The sequence below is a fragment of the Ursus americanus genome, chromosome 5 (genome assembly GCF_024610735.1).
Source record: "Ursus americanus isolate L20-20 chromosome 5, mUrsAme1.1.p, whole genome shotgun sequence".
NCBI lineage: Eukaryota > Metazoa > Chordata > Mammalia > Carnivora > Ursidae > Ursus > Ursus americanus.
Genome location: NC_142131.1, coordinates 33,159,329 through 33,174,084, shown reverse-complemented (window position 1 = coordinate 33,174,084; position 14,756 = coordinate 33,159,329). Strand labels below are relative to the sequence as shown.

Below are 14,756 nucleotides of genomic sequence, written 5' to 3'. Positions count from 1 at the left end.
AAAGGCACCCTATTGACCAAAGGTTTCCCAGTCTCTTCCCGGTGGCCAGAGGCCAAGTTTTCCCATCCCATCTTGACCAGACTTGGTCCCTTCAAGATCCTCCAAGGCCGGGGAAGCGCGTCTTGGGTAGAGGAAGAGATCAGGCAGCCAGGCTGCCGTATCCACTGCCGTCGGCCGGCTCTTTTCTTCGCTCATCCCTGGGCCAGTACCCATTGTACCGCAAAAGGTGCGGGCAGTTTCCCCAGTGACTCCTCAGGAACCCGGTTCCCCACCATGCCCAAGAGGATACTCAATTTGGCCGCGCCCGCGCGGGGAGAGGCGAAGGTTACTAAAACGCAGGGATGGGACGCGAGGCGCATGCGCAGCCAGGCGGCGGCGTTCAAGAGTTCGCCCCGCGGCAGCAGCCGCTAGGTGGCGCATGCGCCCTGGAGGGTGCGGGAAGGTCTCCGGGAAGAAGGCGGCGGCGGCGGCAGCGGGGAAAGGCGGGGGCGCCGTGGGGGCCGGGCCCGTGTTTACACAGCGGCGGGCGGGCGCGGACGCGGAACCTGGCGCGGCGGCGGCAGGATGGTCATGGCGCATTTCGTCGAGAATTTTTGGGTAAGGGCAGGATGTTGGAAATTGGGTTTTGGGGTACGAAGCTTTCTCCGCCTGACCTCGGCCTGTGTGCGCTCGGGGCGGCGGCGTTGGCGGCGTTGGCGGCGGCGGCGGCGGCGGCGGCGGCGGCGGCGGTGGCGAAGGCTCTGCGGTAAGGGCTAGCGTCCTCGGACCGCCGCCGGCTGCGTCCCGCCTGGATGAAGCCGGGCGGGCGAGGGGCCGCCGGGTTTCGCAGGCTCGCAGCCCTTGCGGGGGCGAGGGCTGTCAGCGCGGCCCCTCAGCCCGCGGCGGGGACGCCTAGGGGCCGCCCGCCGCCCGCGCTGGGACAAAGCGCCGGATGAGGCGGGAGACGCGACCCGGCCCCGCCGGAGGCTCTGGGCGCCGGGCGCGCTCCACGGCTCGGACGCGGCCGCCGGGCCCGCCGCGCGGCCGCCTCCAGCTGCGCCCTGCCGGCAAACGCCGGCCGCTGCCGGGCGGAGGGGGCTCGCCTCCTTCCCGCACCGCAGCCCCCATCTTAGCCCTTTTGCCCCCCACCGTTTCCACACGAAATCCCCTGCGGGCTTGGCCTGGATCAGCACTTCCTCTCGGCCTCGCAGCTCGGCTCTTTGGTCTGCGCCGAGGACTTTGCCTCTGGGCCTGTTCGCACAGCGTATAAAAGTTCAATTTAATGTAACTGGATTCCTTGGGCTTAAATGCACGAAGACTTCCCCTTGTGCCTTGTGCTCCTTCCCCTTCCTCATTCTTTCCACACCCCTCCTCTTAACTCAGTATTAGTATTAGGTGGTTGTTTGAGAATGACTTCCAGTCACCGTGTGGAGTGTTTTTCTGCAGTTATTGTTTGTCGTAATGGGAAGTGCAGTTCAGCCGAGTGCGGGAAGAGTAACATGTTTACCCAGGTATCTCGGGTGAATCTCATTTTAGGTCCTGACAGCTGCAAGTACTACAATTACATTTTAGTTAAAATTTAGAAATAATTAAAGGAGTGATCTTTCAGTGAACAAGAGGTGGTGTCTTAAATTCTTATTCCTAAATGTATCACGTATGGACTTAGTATTCAAATCAGTTCATAGTTATTTGTCTTAAATGTTTCTTGTTTTCCGCAAGCGACGTAAATACGAGACGTTAGGGTTTTCTTTAAAAAATAGCTTTATTAAGTAACAGTTCCCATATTATACTCACTCAGTTAAGTGTACAACTCGGGGTTTTTTCCTGTGTGCAGTTACATCACCACGATCAATTTAGAACATTATCATTACCTCAGAAAGAATCGCTGTATCCATTAGCAGTCATTACCTCTTTCGCCCCTAACTCAGCCTAGGCAATTTACTAATCTATAATTTCTGCCTCGATAGGTGGGTCTCTTTTAGACGTACCATATGAATGGGATCATATGTGTTATCCTTTGTGATTGGCTTCTTTTCCTTAGCATGTTTTCACAGTTCATCCATGATGTAGCACGTATCAGTACTTAATTACACTTGATGGCCAAACATTCCATTGTATGTGTGTACCACATTTTATCTATTCATCAGTGAGAGACGTTTGGCTGTTTCCACTTTTTGGCTATTATGAATAATACTGCTATGAACATTTTTGTACAGGTTTTTGTGTGGAAATATGTTTTCATTTCTTTTGGGAATGGAATTGCTGGGACATATTGTTAACTCTTAAACATTTTGAAAAACTGCCAAACTGTTTTCCAAAGTGACTGCGTGATTTACAATCCCACTAACAATGTCTGATGTTCCAATTTTTCTGCATGCTGGACAACACTTGTTATCGGTCTTTTTTATTATAATGCATGGGTGTGAAGTAATATCTCACTGTGGATTTGATTTCCATTTCTCTGATGGCTAATGTTGAGCATCTATTCATGTATTTATTTACATATTTTCTTTGGAGGAGTATATTTAGAGTCACTGCCCATTTTTAGATTAGGTTACTTGAGTTTTTATTATTGAGTTGTAAGGGTTTTTTTATATTCTGGGTTGTCTTATCAGATACAGGATTTTGTAAACATTTTTTCCTATTTTGTGGGCTGTCGTTTTCATTTTCTTGATGGTGCCTTTTTTAAACATCTATTTGTTTAGTTTTTAAAAATTACTTTGAAGTGTAGTTGACATATATTAGTTTCAGGTGTACAACATTCAACAATGATATATATTATGAAATGCTCACCAATGTAAGTGTCATTAATGTTTTGGAGTATTACAGTATTATTGAGTCTATTTCCTATGCTGTACTTTTCATCTTTGTGACTTATTTTATAACAGTAAGTTTGTACCTCTTAATCATCTATTTCACCTATCCCCCCAACAACCAGTTTTTTCTCTTTGTTTAGGAGTGTTTCTGTTTTTGTTCATTTGTCTTGCTTTTAGATTCTATATATAAGTGAAATCATATGGTATTTGTCTTTTTCTGTCTGTCTTGTGTCACTTAGCATAGTATACTACTCGAGGTCCATCCATGGCAGAAATGGCAGAAATGGCAGAAATGGCCGAGTGATAGTCCATTGTGTATGTATACCACATCTCCTTTATTCATCTATGAATGGACACTTAGGTTGCTTCCATATATCTTGGTTGTTGTAAATAATGTTGCAGTAGACATAGGGGTTCAAATATCTTTTTTATTCAAATATCTTTTTTAATTCATGTTTTCATTTTCTTCACGTACATACCCAGAGGTGGAATTACTAGATTGTATGGTATTTCTATTTTTAATTTTTTGAGGAACCTCCTTATTATTTTCCACAGTGGCCGTACCAATTTACATTCTTACCAACAGTGTGCGACTGTCCCTTTTCTCCCCGACCTTGCTGACACTTGCTTTTTCTTTTTGATGGTAGCCATTCCAACTGGTCTGAGGTAATTTTGATATTGTCCTTCGAAGCATCGGAGTTTTTAATTTAGATGAAGTCCAGTTTAATTTATTTTGTTATTACTTATGCTTTTATTGTTTTAACGAAGAAGTTTTTCCTAACCCACGGTCACAAAGATTTACTCATGTTTTCTTCTACGGGTTTTATAGTTTTAGCTCTTACTTTTAGGCCTGTGATCCATTTGAAGTCAGTTTTTGTGTGTGGTACCAGGAGGAGGTTCAGCTTCATTCTTTGCATGGATATGTAGTCTCAGTACCTTTGTTGAAGGGCTGCTGCTTTCACTTCTTTCAGTAATCTTGGCACCCTTGTCAAAAATCAGCTGACTGTAGATGTATGGGTTTATTTCTTGATTTTTCAGTTGTATTCCATTGTCTGTCCTTACAGTAGTCCTACACTATTTTGATTACTATGGCTTTGTAAGTAAGTTTGGCATCAGGAAGTGGGAGTCTTCCAGATTTGGTCTTCTTTTTCAAGATTATTTTGCCTATTCTAGATCCCATGCATCTCTGTATGAATTTTAGGTGTAACCTATCAATTTAATTAATTAGTCAATTAATTTAAGTATATTTGATGTATATAACCTATCAATTTTAGACTTCAGGTTTTAAGTAATTTATAAAACTATTGAATTTAATATTGGCATCCCAAAATGTTTTGCTTTTTTTAAAAAAAATTTAAGTCATCTCTACACACCCCATGTGGGGTTCAAACTCACTACCCCAAGATCAAGCAATTCTCTTTTTGAACTGAGCCAGCCAGACGCCACTTGCATGTTTTTTGATGGATGAATGTGTTCTTGGAACTCCTGGGTGGCTCAGTAGATAAAGTGATTAAGCATCTGCCTTCAGCTCAGGGGATCGATTTCCACATCAGGCTCCTTGCTCAGTGTGGAGTCGGCTTCTCCCTCTGCCTGCTGCTCCACCTGCTTGTGTGCCATGTGCGCGCGCTCTTCTCTCTCTCTTTCTCTCTCACAAATAAATAAAATCTTAAAAAAAAAAAAGAATGTGTTCTAGAGGCTTGCTAACTTAATTTCAAATTGTATATTAAGGGCTTTTTCTAGAAATCGAAGTATAATTTACTGCAAATTGTACATTAACATTTTAAAGTTATCTTTTTTTTCTGTTACTTGAGCTTTGAACATAGCCTCATCTAATGATTTGGCTACTATGAATAATGCTTTCTGTGAACATTCTTGTACCAGTTTTTGGGTGCCCTTTGTTGTCCCTCTTAAGGGAGGGACAGGGATAAATTTGGATATCTGAAATCTAGAGAGAATTCCTAGTCTAATTTATGTTTTTGTCTTTGCCTTCACTTTCCCGCTACTGAATACAAACAGTTAAAATAGATTGCATTTTATTTACTTCCAAGCCTGGAATTGGGGCTGAAAGCTCTAAATTGGAGCTTTATAAAAATTTCCAAAGGAGAACTTAATGAACTAGGGACAACTAGGAACAGGAACTAAATACCTTCTGAGAATTCGATAGTTGTCTAAGACAACTTAAAAATGACGTATGTTAGGATCATTTGTAATTTCTTAAAATAGAAAAATTACAATATTAGTTTCACTTTTCTCCCCTAATATTTAAAGTAGCACTGTCAGGACAAATAAAACTTGTCAAAGTGAGGTAATGGGAAACTTTAAAGTTTTAAGTTTCTATCCAAACAAGCTATTAATTGTTGTTTTCCCTGCATATAAAAAGACAAACCTTTTTGTTGTGGCATTTGTTAGAGGAAAGTTTGAATCATTCAAACTATTTTCAAGCCCTTTTGAAAGTAGCACATCCTGCCTTTTTCTTTATAGTTTTTCTTAACTAAAACGGTATGCTACATTACGAATTACTTAATAGTGTACTTTGAAGAGAAAAATGTATTTAAAACTTCCTACACAACAGGTGTTCTGTTGCTGATAAGTCATTTTTTGCCACAAAGTATAGTGCCTTTGATAATCAAGTTGAAAATGTTTTTCTTTTCCATTAAAATTGGATAACAAAATTAATTTTGATAGCAGAAATCCGTACTATTGCCTTAATGTATAAAAAGTTGTTAGTCCTTCAAAAGGTAATGTAACTTTACAAATTTTTTTGCATATATTACAGTGAAGTGTCTCTGTATACTATTTCTCAGAATAGGATACTAATTTATAATGCTCTTGAGATTGTCTATGTCAACATTGCACTGTAGTAATTAAAATGGCTTTATATTTTTATATAACCCCAGATTACTTGAGTAGTTACATTTTTAAAAATTTTGTTTTTTTAAAATTCCATTATAATTAACAGTGTTTTATTAGTTTCTTATACTGATTCAGTAATTCTATATATTACTCAGTGTTCATCATGATAAGTGTACTCTTTATCCCCATCTCTTATTTCCCCCATTCCCACACTCACCTCCCCTCTGGTAACCACCAGTTCTCTATAATTAAGAGTCTGTTTTTTGGTTTGTCTCTTTCTTTGTTTTGTTTCTTAAATTCCACATATGATTGAAATCACATGGTATTTGTCTTTCTCTGAGTTTATTTCACTTAGCATTATACTCCCTAGATCTATCCACGTTTTTATGAATGGCAAGATTTCATCCTTTTTTTATGGCTGAGTAATATTCCATTGTGTATATCCATCTTTTTTTATCTGATCATCTATAGATGGACCTTTGGGTTCCTTATATATTTTGGCTATTGTAAGTAATGTTGCAGTAAACATTGGGCTGTTATATATATCTTTGGAATTAGTGTTTTCATATTCTTTGGGTAAATACTTAGTAGTGGAATTACTGGATTATATGGTAATTCTATTTTTAACTTTTTGAGGAATCTCTGTAGGGTTTTCCACAGTGGCTGCACCAGATTGCTTTCCCATCAACAGTGCATGAGGGTTCCTCTTTCTTCACATCTTTGCCAATACTTGTTTCTTGTGTTGATTTTAGCCATTCTGACTGGTGTGAGGTGATAACTCATTGTGGGTTTTTTTGTTGTTGTTGTTGTTTTTAAGATTTTATTTGAGAGAGAGAGAAAGAGTACATGAGCGGGAGGGGGGGCAGAGGGAGCCCAACACAGGGCTTGATCCCACAACCCTGAGACCATGACCTGAGCTGAAATCAAGAGTTGTATGCTCAGCCGACTGAGGTACCAAGGCACCCCTCCTGTTGTGGTTTTGATTTGCATTTCTCTGATGATGAGTAATATTGAGCATCTTTTCATATGTCTGTGGCCATCTGTCTCTTTTCTCTGGAGAAATGTCTGTTCATGTCTTCTGATTTTTTAATTGGATTATTTGGGTTTTTTTGTGTTGAGTTGTATGAGTTCTTTATATATTTTGGATACTAACACCTTAAATTTTTTTTTTTAAGGAATGGATTTCATTGGTGATGATTATTTAAGGGGAAAAAATAAAACATACCTGATTTAAATACCTTATAAACCTCATTTTGTATAATAATCCTGATGTCTATAAAATATGAAGCATTCTCCCAAAGACATTTAAGTATTCTTTAGCATATATCACATTGTAATGAACTGACATTTTTAGTTAGGTGACCTTTTCCAAAAATTATTTCCAGTCAGCACATCAAGAATGAAATGATTATCTTGGGTATTTTTATCCTGAAGTATTTCTTTGTTTCTTGTCCTTATTTCTTTTATTGTTTAACCAGTACAAAAGTCTCTTTCCATTTGTTTGTTGGTTTCACTGGTATTGTCATGCTTTACTTTTAAATAAAATTGGAGCACTTGGTTATATATCCAAAATTTGATCTGTCATTTACATGGATAAACTGAGAGGGTTAAAATGTTTTTTAAAAACCTGGAATTGCTATTAATAGGACTTTGAAGTACAAAACATTATATTTTTGCTTGATTTTTTAAATCTAAATTTAGTATCCTAAATGAGAGACTGACACCCATACACACACCCACACACACACATTCTTGAGGGTATATCCATATGCAAATTTTAACATATGTATTTTTAGAAAATTAGTTGAGGTGATCATAGAAACCCAGAATATAGACTTTCTTTTTATTACTTGAAATTTCCAAATACTGCTTATGATATGATCCCATTGAGTGGTACACTGGAATTTAAGAAGTATATGTGTATGCATATTTACATATACATTAATTAACAGGTTTGCAAAATTTACATGGTTCAATATTCAAGAAGTACCAAAGAGAATGCAGTATAAAATCTTTTTCTTTTTTCCCCAACCATCAAGATCTCCACAAAGGTAGTAACTGTTACCAGTTTCTTATGTAACTTTCCAGAGGTGATCTCTGTATAAACAAGCAAATTATATACACTAAATTAAAATGTGTTGTTGTGTAATTGTTAGCTAGTTAGCCATGCCCAGATCGTTTTCAGCTGCGACAACATAGGAAAATGCAAACTACAGATTCATCTAAGTTGGTTCAGGTAGACTTGACAGGTAGACATTACAAAATCATAGTATTTTAGATGGCAATAAATTTTATTGTGAGGCCCTTAGAGTTTTGGGGGGTGGAATGGTGGTTTGTTTTGTATTTTTGCTTTAATTGTAGGAGAAGTTTGAAAGGGAGAAATTGATACTGATTTAGTCTGTGTAAGTTCAATTCAGGGGAAGGATTTTAGAACATTGACATGGAAAGAATAAAAATTTGCCGTCTGGGTTCCTTTGTAGCCCTGTACACTAAATCCTGAATGCTCTAATCCTTTCAGAACTACTTACATTTTTTAGGCGAAGGCATGGGAGAACAGGTATGCTTTATATCATCCTGCACATTGGGCTAGCATAAGCCTTTTCGAAGTAGTTTTTTGAGTACTATTTCTTGAGATTATCCATCCTGGTTTGACAATACTAAAACATTTAACAAAAGCACCCTAAGAAACCCACATAGAAATATGGTGCCAGGGAGACGTAAAGGGAGTAAGAGTTTGGTTTTTGGTTTACCTAGTGTGGAAAAATGAAAGAATACTACAGTTGGAAGAATGTTAGTAGCAGTTTGGTCCACACAGATGAGCATAAATTGGTCAGATGTGGGGGAATAACAAAAACAGTACAACAGCAACTGAGATCTAAAATGGTAACTATTGGTAAAGTTGCTAGAATGTTGCTGGGATGGTCAGATTCAGAGGATTAAATTGAGCAGTGATTAGTGAACTGTGTAATGAAGTTGAGATACACAAGTCGATAAGTTTTATCAGGCACATGCTCCTTGATGGAACAGCAGGAATAAAGGTTATGGAAGATAGGAGAAGCATGTTGCTTGCCTTTAGGGATAAGATGGGAAGGTGCAGTATAAGTACAGCAAATTGGTGATGCTGGACCTTGATACTAAGAAGTGTTTTTAAATTGGTTGAAACAAGACCAGTGAAGATGGTTTTCCTTTTTAATTATAACCGTTGTTATGTGATGGGTAGAACAGGAGTACAGAAGAAATTTAAAATTATGTATAGCTTTTCCCTATGTCCTGTAACATTTTCTTTAGAAATACAACATTCACAGTGGGTTCTGTATTGTTCTGTAGCTTGGTATTTTCTTTTCTTTTTTTTTTTTAAGATTTATTTATTTATTTATTTATTTATTTATTTATTTATTTATTTGACAGAGAGAGAGACAGCCAGTGAGAGAGGGAACACAAGCAGGGGGAGTGGGAGAGGAAGAAGCAGGCTCCCAGCGGAGCCTGATGTGGGACTTGATCCCAGAACGCTGGGATCACGCCCTGAGCCGAAGGCAGACGCTTACGACTGTGCCACCCAGGCGCCCCTGTAGCTTGGTATTTTCAAATGGTATTACCATCAAGCTTTTTTCTCATATGATTAAATATTCTTTGGAAATATTTTGCAGTGATTTGCATAGGTTTCCATGGAATAAATAGGTAATTTTTTAAACTGCTCCTAAAAAACTTTCAGTTTTTTTTTCATTTATGAATTAGGAGATTTAACTATTAATATGAACATGTTGGTTTAAGAAGGTAGCCTTTGCCTTTGCGCAGATTGAAGAGTTTTTGAGAAAGCTGAAATTGTTTTTATTTTTTTCATTTTGAGATTAATGAAAATTACAGAAAATTTAAAAGTTATAAAACAAATTATAACTCTTTGCTTCTGCTATTTTTGTTGAAGCCATGTAATATCTTTTAGAGGGCTTTATGGATTTAACTTACTGGAAGAGATGAGTTGTAACTGAAGAGATTAGGGAGTATCTGAGGGGTTAGAAAAGTTCTCTAATGTAGTAAGATTTATTTCCTTCAGTCAACCAACAAATGTGTTTGGGTGATTTCTGTACCTGCAGCAGGTAGTTCTGCTTGCTGAGCAGTGCTAGTTTCACATCTGTAATCACTGTTATCTGCTTTAAAAACATCTTGCCAATGGTTCTGTAGAATAGTTTTGATGATTGTGTGAAATTTTCAATGTATAAATAGAAGGTTGACTAGAAGAGATTGTAACTTGGGGTTAAATGTGCTATTTACTTATAGAAAAACTGCTTATATAAGAACTAGAGCAAAAGGAAAAATGTAGAGTGGTAGGAAGTGATGGTTTTTATTTATTACCTTTGACGCGGTTTGAGGTTGAAAGGAAGGTTAGGCTTGTTATTTGCTGTTCACATGACAGCACCTTCTGACCCTTTGATCCCCTTCCAAAATATTTTTAAAATTTAAAAAGGAACAAGGTAAAATCAACTTATCAATTCATAGTCTGATTATACAGCATACACAGTCTTCTGCCTGTTTTCCAGAATCTTGGAGTCATCAGAGGTGAAAGATATACAGGCTTTTTGTTTTTAGTATTTAATTTACTGTTGCTCTTAAAAGGTTCTTTGAAGGAGAAGTTTCAAACCATCAGCTAAAATCTCTGGGATTTATAGCTTTGTGTTTTTCCACTATTACTATTCATGGGTCTTAAAACCAAGGTACATTTAACAGTTCCATTTTTGTTAAAATAAGAATTCCGTAGCTTTGTTAATAGAGAGATGCAACCTGTATCTTTTATCACCTCCTACCTCACAGCCCTCCTCCCTAGCAACTCGCTCATCTACTTTCTATTTCAGCATATTTGCTTATTCCGGACATTTCAGATAAATGGAATCCTACAATATGTGGTCGCTTCTGTCTGACTTCTTTAACTTAGTGAAATGTTTATGATGTTCATCTGTTAAGTCACATGCATCAGTATTTGTTACTTTTTATTGCTGAATTATATTCTGTTTTATGGATATACCCTATTTTGTCTTTTTATTCACTGGCTGGTGGACATTTAAGTTGTTCCTAACAGTAGGTTATTTTTTGACTGTTACGGTAATCCATTGACAGTATATCTGGGCAGATTTTCAAAATTAACACTTAAAAATCTGCATTTTTTTGTATTGCAGTCTTTCCAAAAACACCGTATATATTTTATGGATATACTGTCATTTACTTAACCAGTCATTTTAATGGATGTTTTTTAGTTTTTTCTTATTTTTCACTGTTACAAATAGTACTTCAGTAAATATTCTTCCACATTTATCTTTGTATGTGTGTTTCTGTAGTATAGATTTCTGAAAATAGAATTGCTGGATCAAAGGGCATGAGTATTTACGGTTTTAGTAAAATATTGAAGACCAGAAGACATGTTTAGTTGTAGTTCTATTTGATAATAGAGGTCTTTTGTCAAGTTATTTGTGCGTTTATCAGGTATTCGTAGTTAGCCAAGGAAAGCAAGTTCTCCTTGCTTGAGTTAACAGAATATGTTAAAGGAAAAAATATTTTTGTGTTAAAAATAACAGAAACGTATCCACTTCAGGGTCTAAGGTGATAAAATGGATATGCAATTCAGGAATAGTTATTACTATTTTACTTTTCTTTGAATTAGAGCCACCTACTAAGAACGTTGGTGGCTACCGTAAAAATGATAGGACCTGTGTGGAGGTATTTCTGGTTAAAAAAAACTACTGGGTGGGCGCCTGGGTAGCGCAGTCGTTAAAGCGTCTGCCTTCGGCTCAGGGCGTGATCCTGGCGATCCGGGATCGAGTCCCACATCAGGCTCTTCCGCTATGAGCCTGCTTCTTCCTCTCCCACTCCCCCTGCTGTGTTCCCTCTCTCGCTGGCTGTCTCTCTGTCACATAAATAAATAAAAAAAATCTTTAAAAAAAAAAAAAAAAAAAAACTACTGGGTAATCTCAAATGGTGGCAGAATTATAATAAGTTATGATTTTCAGTTTCAAGAGGGGTCTCTCCCTGTTTCACCAGAATGTTCAGTGTTTTCTGCAGTTGAAGACACTGAAGGCAAATGGATCTAGACCTGAGCTCCAGTGCTGTGTTTTCTTTATTTTTTGGCATATAAATGTGTATATATTTAATATTTAGTCATCTTTATCAAAGCTATAAAGTAAGTTTTTGACAAGGTGACAATACAACTTGGGTTCTTTATTAGACACTTTGAATTTTTTTTTTAAAAGAAAGTTGTATGTGTATGTAAGTGTGTGTGTGGAGAGAGAGAGTGCACTAGTACTATTTGAAGTAGTAAAATTTTTGCTTAGTTTGTGTTAAAGAAAAGTTCATGAGTAATAAATAATTTGTGTTAATAAGTTTGCAAAATTATTAAAGAATAGTGCTTGGAGTCAGACTGATGTTTTTTGATCTCAGTAAACTGAGATTTAGGAAGAAATGACAAATGGATTTGCAATCATGTAAGGTGTTTATATTTAGTTGTTAGTGCTTTCTGTGGCAGGCTTCTTCTATATCATATCCTTATTAGAAGGAGTTTTCCTTGTCTTTCCACGTGAAAACCTGAGGGATGGATAGTACTGTTTCCCAGGGTGTATTATTGCTGCTATATTAATATTGTTATACTGTATTAAATAAATTAATAATCCTCATTTCCTTATTGGGAATTTCAACTAATATGTTATTTGGATATCTGAAGTTCCCGAATAAAGAGCTTACTTCTTCAAGGACTTCTTAATAAAAACCCAGATTTCTGAATATAATTTAACCTTTTCTTGATTGCTTCATGTTTATAATTGTAACAGTGAAGCAAAATGCTCAGGACCTTATTGCCCCAATTACTAGATGGTATCCAAGTTCTTATCTCCTTTAAAAAAATTTTTTCTCTCTCTTCTAAGCCTGGTAAATAGTATTTCTAATAGTCTTTGTGCCTGTTTGAATAGCCCTTTATTCCCAACTCGCTTCTAATTTGAATATGCGTAATGCACATTGGGAACTCGGGTAACCTGACTGATAGATTTTTTTTTTAAGATTTTTATTTATTTGTTTGAGAGAGAGTGAATTAGCATGAGTGGGAGTGGGGAGGGGCAGACGGAGGGGGAGGGGCAGACGGAGGGGGAGAAGCAGACTCCCTGCTGAGCAGGCAGCCTGACCAGGCTCATGCCAGGACCCTGGGATCATAACCCCTGCCAAAGGCAGACGCTTACCGACTGAGCCACTCAGGTGCCCCCAAATGTGACATTTTATTTTACTTTATTTATTATTTAAATATTTTATTTATTTGAGAGAGAGAGAGTGCATGGGGAGAAAGAGAGTGCATGGGGAGAAGTAGAGGGAGAGGGAGAAGCAGGCTTCCCGCTGAGCAGGCAGTCCCACATGGGACTTGATCCCAGGACCCCAGGATGATGACCTGAGTTGAAGGCAGATGCTTAACTGACTGAGCCACCCAGGTTTCCCCCAAATATGATATTTTAGTTTATTGTGTATATGGCAAAATAATTACTTTTATATTAGTTTACAAGTTTCTTAGGGATCACTTCAGCATAACTGGAAGTTCCCTATGTTTCCTGTTTTTGGTGAACTGTGAAAAAATTAGGTTTCATATTGTATAATTCTTGCTTACTATATTGCTGTTTCCAACAAATACATTGAATTCTTCATTATTCTATTTTCACTGAAGAAAAAGAAAAACTACCAATTATAAAGGGAGTTGTTGAGCTTAGTTTATTAATAGTCTCTATTTCATTTACAAAATTGGTATTTCTGTTTTCTTCCCTATGACTTAATAATTTAGCATTTATTGGAATAAATGGCAGTAAAGGTTTTCTAGGATTGTGTAGTAGTCTTGTTCTGTTAATTTCCTATTAGTTTAGCCAATGACTGTTGCTGCTCTTTTGTTAAAATTTTATCTCCTTTCTCACTTCTCAAGTTAAGTTTACTAAAAGACTTTTATTAGCTATTATAAAGAGTTTTATGGTATTGAATACGTAAGTGATTAGTAATAGGCTGTCTTGACTCAGAGGTCAAGATTTACTTATTTTAAAGCAGGGACTCTGCCTTAAATAATCAGGAATCCCTTAATGCATGTTGAAGGAATTGAAATGGGATTTGGTAAATGTATTTAAAAAGATCCATGGGTATCTTTTCTAAATTATGCTGCATGTTATTTTTTAAAATTTCAGACTTAATTTCATTAATGTACTCTCATGAGTGATTATAGAATCTGTGCATGTGTGTTTGATGTTTGTATATGTATATATAATAAATTGTAAACTTTGTCAAACTGTGTTGTATTCCTTTGATACAGCTTGAAATGAGCAACAGTGGTTTAACTAAGAAGTAGCTCACCTGAGCATTAGAGTTGCATATTGGTTCATATAGGGTTATTCTTAAATCATTTTGATCTTTTTTTGTTGTTAAACTAAAAATCTTCTTCAATTTTAGGGGGAAAAAAATAGTGGCTTTGATGTCCTTTACCATAATATGAAACATGGACAAATATCAACAAAAGAACTAGCAGATTTTGTGAGAGAAAGGTATGTATTTTTTTAATAAGTAATTTAACAGTTCAAGTTAAATTTTAGAATATAAATGAGAAAAAAATTTTTTGAGAAAGTGCATGCTTTAGTGGGGTGGGAGGGTGAGAATTTTTTTTTTTTTAAGATTTTATTTATTTGACAGAGAGGAAGCGAGAAAGGGAACACAAGCAGGGGGAGTGGGAGAGGGAGAAACAGGCTTCCTACTGAGCAGGGAGCCCGATGGGGGGGCTTGATCCCAGACGAAGGCACAGACGCTTAAGGACTAAGCCACCCAGGCGCCCCTTGAGAGGGAGAATCTTAAGCAGGTCCCAGCATGGAGCCAGAGGCGGGGCTCAAACTCAAGACCCTGAGATCACAACCTGAGCCAAAATCAAGAGTCAGATGCTTAACTAACTGGGCCACCCAGATGCCCCAGAACATTTTAGTTAGATCTGGTTTAAAATAATCAAATACATTTTTGAAAAGTATATTATTATAGTTCTATTTTAAAGTAGTGTGGTTATCTAGCATCTACACACTAAGGGCTGCATGGTGGCTCCAAGTAGCATTGCTGAACTCCTGGTTT

The 14,756-nt window shown here is 37.7% G+C and overlaps 1 protein-coding gene across 1 annotated transcript in view; it reads left to right on the top strand.

Moving 5' to 3' along the window:
- The first annotated feature begins 418 nt into the window (after positions 1-418).
- Positions 419-14,756, top strand: part of FCHO2 (FCH and mu domain containing endocytic adaptor 2) — a 110,452-nt gene continuing 96,114 nt past the window's right edge. The window contains exon 1 of the mRNA XM_087862082.1: positions 419-597. Coding sequence (XP_087718208.1) covers positions 419-597 — 179 coding nt within the window. The remainder of the gene's footprint in view (positions 598-14,756) is intronic.